This window comes from Nannospalax galili, unplaced genomic scaffold (assembly GCF_000622305.1).
Source record: "Nannospalax galili isolate Female #2095 unplaced genomic scaffold, S.galili_v1.0 C50070376, whole genome shotgun sequence".
Lineage (NCBI taxonomy): Eukaryota > Metazoa > Chordata > Mammalia > Rodentia > Spalacidae > Nannospalax > Nannospalax galili.
In genome coordinates, this window is record NW_008481658.1 from 1 (window position 1) to 5,332 (window position 5,332).

Genomic DNA, 5,332 nt, shown 5'->3' on the forward strand with positions numbered 1-5,332 from the left:
GCACTTACACACATGCAGGCAATATACTCATACAAATAAAATAAAAATAATTTTTTTTTGAAAAAAAGAAAAGTTTGCATAAAAACTGCCACCTTATCATGGCAGCAGACTCATACATGGCGTGTTTATTGTGTCTCAACCACATTAGGAAAACACATGGAAAAACTGACCTACACCATTTAGGCTTGATTAAAAATATACCTTGACATTCTCACAATGACACAATCACAGAGAATGTCTTTCTCGGAGGGTGCTCCCATGTTAAAGAATGAATGTTGTTAGCAATGAGAGTAAAGAAAACAGGAAGTAAAACATTAGCAAAGTGAACTTGGAAAATTTCAAAGTGCAGCAGCTTCTACGGTGTTGTTTACAAAGCTCTTCTCTAGGATTACTTTCTTGACTTGGCCTTATTATAAGCCTGTTTTTACAGCCAAGACAATTAAATCACCTTTGATGAGATGAAGGGAGATTTTTAAAACTTTTTTTATCTTCATGTGCCCTACAGAAGGAACACTGAGAATACAATATTATCACACAGTGCTTTTACCAAAATGTATACGCTCACTCAAGACATGATAAATTGTTGATAAACTGAACCAGACTGTGCTCTTCAAAACCACCACCCGCAGGAGAGATAGGGAAAGGATGAAGAGACACTCCAGTCGGTACCTATGAGCACAGAAGTCCCTCTCTGTAGTAGAGGACACAAATGAATGCCATGTGTAATCCTGGACTACGGTGGAGGGAGGGAGGTTACTACAGTGGATATCACTGGGACAACTGATAGAACCTAAATACTGACTTGCATCACACAGCATACCAATACTAAATGTCTGGGAGTTAATGATTACATCATGGTTAATGTAAGAGGATAAACATCCCTGCTATTAGGAGACACACAGTAAAATATTTGGGGGGGCAAAGAATCAAGGTGTCTATTCTCAAATTGTTTAGTACACTGAGAGTAAAGCAAATGCAAACAAATTGGTGAATCTACAAAACAGATATATACATTCCAGTTGACTTAAAAAATGGTTCTTTATAACAGAAACAGCATGATATGAATTTCAATGGTCATGTCATGAAAAATTAACATAACTTAAAAGCCACAAGTATTGAAAAAACATACCTAGAAAGCTTTAGTTTTGTGAGCTGTACCTCCATTCTATCAATTACAGGAGGACTTAGGGAGTCTTCACCAGACACCACACTGAACTGATTTTGAACTCTAATTAATCCAAGATCTACCACAACAGCACTGGTGGAAATGGAAGACTGTGGGATGACAACAACTGGTGCTTTCAAATCAATGTTGACAGAAACACGAAGACTCCTCCGGGTGAGGTCTCTCACGCTCGTGGCAGCCTTCTCTGCAGCCTGGGCAGTGGCGGCACTCAGAGCTTCTTTGGCTGCTTGAAAATTGTTCAGAAAGTTCTATGGACAAAGTATAAAAGGAGAAACTCAGACAGGAAATAGAGACATTTGTACCTAAGTCTACCTTCTGCTCATGTACATGCTAATGTCTTCTAACATAATTTTGAGATGAGCCCTGTCTTTCTAGTGTTAGGAGGAATCACAGGCAATCCATTCATAGTTAGGAGCTGCCCAACTAGGGCAAGTCTTCTGCCACAAAGGGGCCAGGGCTCTGAACACATTCAATCCTAGACAAGACATTCAATGGCTCAGATTTCAAGTGTTAAAAAGGGCTTTTGACCTCTACATTCACACATTAATACCACGCATAATCAAAACAATGACCACTTAAATCCCAAGTTTGCAACATTTATAATAATCATAACATTTATTTGTTTCTAGGTTGAAATTGAATAGTGATTTTTACCAAAAGTGACATAAGGAATTTATGAAGGTAGACAATCTGAATACAGCCAACATTCAATGACACCACACCATCCACTTTGGACATGTCAGTATAAGAATCTCCTGAAGTAGCATCTGGATACAAATCCAAATTGAAACGAAAAACTTCATTTCCCACTATGGATACAGCCTGAAAAACAGAGATGTAAATGTAGTCTACCCAGGAAAACAATGGCAAAATAAATTTCCAGTTAGAAAAGGCTTGTATTCATAATCTTTATAGAAATACATTTCATTTCTGAGGTATATTTTAAATAGACTCTCAAATGCAACAATAAAAAAAAGAGTAACTATTCAATCTTACATACTTTTTTATGAACTGTTTTAGGATCAACATCTGTGACAATAATATTTTCCAGCCTGGCAAAAAGAGACTGCTTTTTTGACTGAAGAGAGAAGGAAGAATCGAGGCCTGAAAAAGAGTCACATTATTTCTGTAAGTGTAACATAAAATTTTTATTGTATTATATTATTTGGGTATAAACTACATATTAGCAAATTTTATTCTAGATGTTTTTAGTTTTATAAACACTAAACCTACAAATTGATTAAAATATAACTATATGAATTTTAACCCTTTCATTTATCTCTGTGGAGATAAACTTCTAGTATAAAGAGACCAACTCAGAATAAGTAGGCAGAAAGCCAACAGTGAATCTTTTGCACCCTGTATCTGGCCATGTACATGGAAGCTATGAAAGTTTCATCAACTGTTCAGGTTGGTGGGTGTAGCACCAGTTGGAAAAGACAGAAAGAAAACATAGCTTTCTGATTTGTAAGTTCTTAAGGAATTTCACTAAACATATTATCCCTACCAAATTATAAGGTGATAAAGACAGAGCAGAGAAAAGCTAGCTGTTTAGCAGCTTAACAGTGTGCTCATGGACATTCACTGTTACAAGCTGTTTCAGGGCTAGGATGCAGCTCAAGGACAGGACTCAGGCCTGCGTGCTTAAGGTTCTAGGTTAGATCCCTAGCACCACAAAAAATAAATAAATAAAAATAAAAAATAAAAAGAGCTGCTTTACCTAAAGGATTAATGAGTAAAGATGAATATAGCTATATAGATAAAATATGAATAAAGATAAATAAAGATCAAGCATATTTGGAGACCTTCACCGAAGCTCTGTGCTGACACTTCTCAGCCCAGCAGCAGTGGTCTGACACTTGTGCCCCTTCCACCTCATGGGCAACTCTGAAAGGTCCACAGCACCAGCATGTAAATAGTTCAATTTGATGGCCAGTATCTGACCAACATCTCTCTACATTCTAGAAATAAGCATTCAGTTCAACTGCTCCCTGTCAGCTGTTTGCTGTTTAGAGCCCTGTTCTTCTCTAACATTGCAGAGAAAGAGAAGGGGGGAGTGAGGGAAAAGGAGGGAAGAAAATGTTTAGTTTTAAACAAATGCTAAATCCTTAAAAGAATTTTTACCTTGTATCTTGATGTCAGCAATGTTGCTCTTCTCATCACAAACAGTGACACAGAAAGAATTCAATTTGGCAAACAGCCTAAAGCCAACAATGTCACTATCTCTAGAGGATGCCATCACTAAAAATAAAACAAAGAATTCTATCACAGTAAATTCTAGTAATCTAAATTCTATACAAATTCCTTCCTCGTATTAAGTATACCACAATTTATATAATATGCAATATAAAAGCAAAAAGCAATCTTAAATAAGGATACAATTCAAAGAGGTTAGATAAAGTTCCAAAGGTCACAGCTTAGGTAGCATAGTCAGAATATGAACTGAGTTCTTTCTGATCCAAAAATTGAGACTCTTGGCCAATAACATGCTATCACTGAACCCTTGCCTTCATGTCTCTGAAATCTTTCCTCAAAGACTGACCCTCTACGGAGACTTTTCAGGAACCACTGAGACAGGGGAAGAACTCAAATGCGCGTCTTTCTCTATTAACTATCCAAAGGCAATCCCCCAGCCACCAAAAAGAAAAATTGGTATTTTCTTAAAAACAATAGTACTGATTACATTTGCCTTATGGTGTGTGTGTCTGTGTGTCTATGTATGTGTGTGCCTGTGTCTATGTCTGTGTAACTAATTTGTTTTCTTTGAAACGCAGACTGGCCTAGAACTCAAGGTCCTCCTGCCTCAGCCTTCTAAAAGCTGAAACTACAAGTAGGAGCCACCATATCCAGATACACCTGCTTCACGTATCAGGTGCCTGTGTATGTTTAATTTGATGAAAGGGACAGAAGCAGGGGTAAAGATATCCAAATGACTGAATTAACTGATCTCCAAGATTCCTCATATAACTCTAGAATTCTAAAACCCTTGCTATAAAGATGAAAATCTTTTCCATAGTTACAGTTTGAATCTGAAGTGTCCCCCCAAAGGGACTTGTGTGCTGAAGACTTTGCTGCCAGCTGATGATGGTTTTGTTCGTTTGTTTGTTTTAGAAGTGACTGGATCATGAGGACTCCGACTTCATTAATGGATTAATCCATTAATAGTTCATAATCTGATGGCATTACTGGAGGTACTACAGATTGAGGAGGGGTCACTGAGTGTGCCACTTTGAAGGGCAAGGCTTATCTTCGGAACTTCCCTGTCTCTCTGCCTCCACTGTGAAGCACATCACAACACTCTACCACAGGCTCCACCATCAGGTTCTGCCTTACAACACACGGGCTCAGAGGCAATACAACCAAGTGTCCAAACCCTGAAATCTCTGAAACTGTAAGCAAAATAAAGTTTTCTTCCTCAAACTGTTTTTCTCAGGTAACTATCGCCGAGAGCAGTCATTACTGCACATACCTTTCTGCAGAGGTGAGTTCTTTTGTTTCTCAGTTGAAGTCTGTACCTCCTTGACAACACTCATGTTCTGCTGATCTGATGGGATGATGGTTGTCAGGTAGTTAAGTGAAGAGAGAAGAGCTTGTGTTTGTAGCAACAAATTCAAAGATGAAAAGGCCACCTGAAAGTGTTTTCAAAAGAAAAACAGTTCTCTTCCACCAGTTGTAACCTGTGGCCTCCACAGTGAACCCTTTGTTTTGTAGCCCTGCTCACCACCACAGGACAGAAAGAAGGAGAGGAAGGTCAACTCCCTGAGCAGGTACTATAGGGAGGGCAAATGACGCCTGCACACTCAAGGGCACAGGGGCAGACCACAGTAACTAATTACTCTATTCCCAAGCCAAAAGGTCATGGGGCCAATAATCTTCTCATGGCCATCCCAAAATTCACACATGTGGCTTCCCAGATCTTCATTGGGTTTATGATTATGTAAAATGCATGAAAAGTAATATGAAACTCTAGAACCATGTGCTACTCTGTCAGACATGACTCCAAATGTGGCATCTGGGAGACTTGAGTTTAAGAGCATAATTTTGAATCCATTCTCAAATATGCGTCAAATGATCTAGAACCACAATAAGGATCTTAGCATTAACAAAGAAGCACAGCATTAAAAAGCACATTTTAAAAATTGACTC

General features: G+C 38.3%; 1 protein-coding gene across 1 annotated transcript; it reads right to left on the reverse strand.

Annotated features, from left to right (window-relative positions):
• Positions 1-1,129: 1,129 nt before the first annotated feature.
• LOC103728620 (vacuolar protein sorting-associated protein 13C) lies at positions 1,130-4,823 on the reverse strand (the record flags this gene model as incomplete). The annotated part of the gene is made up of 5 exons (XM_008826595.3): positions 4,656-4,823; positions 3,311-3,427; positions 2,187-2,290; positions 1,841-2,008; positions 1,130-1,434 (listed from the first exon to the last, which is right to left on the reverse strand). Coding segments are annotated over exons 1-5 (758 nt in total), but the record flags the coding sequence as incomplete, so codon positions are not given.
• Between the last annotated feature and the right edge of the window lie 509 nt (positions 4,824-5,332).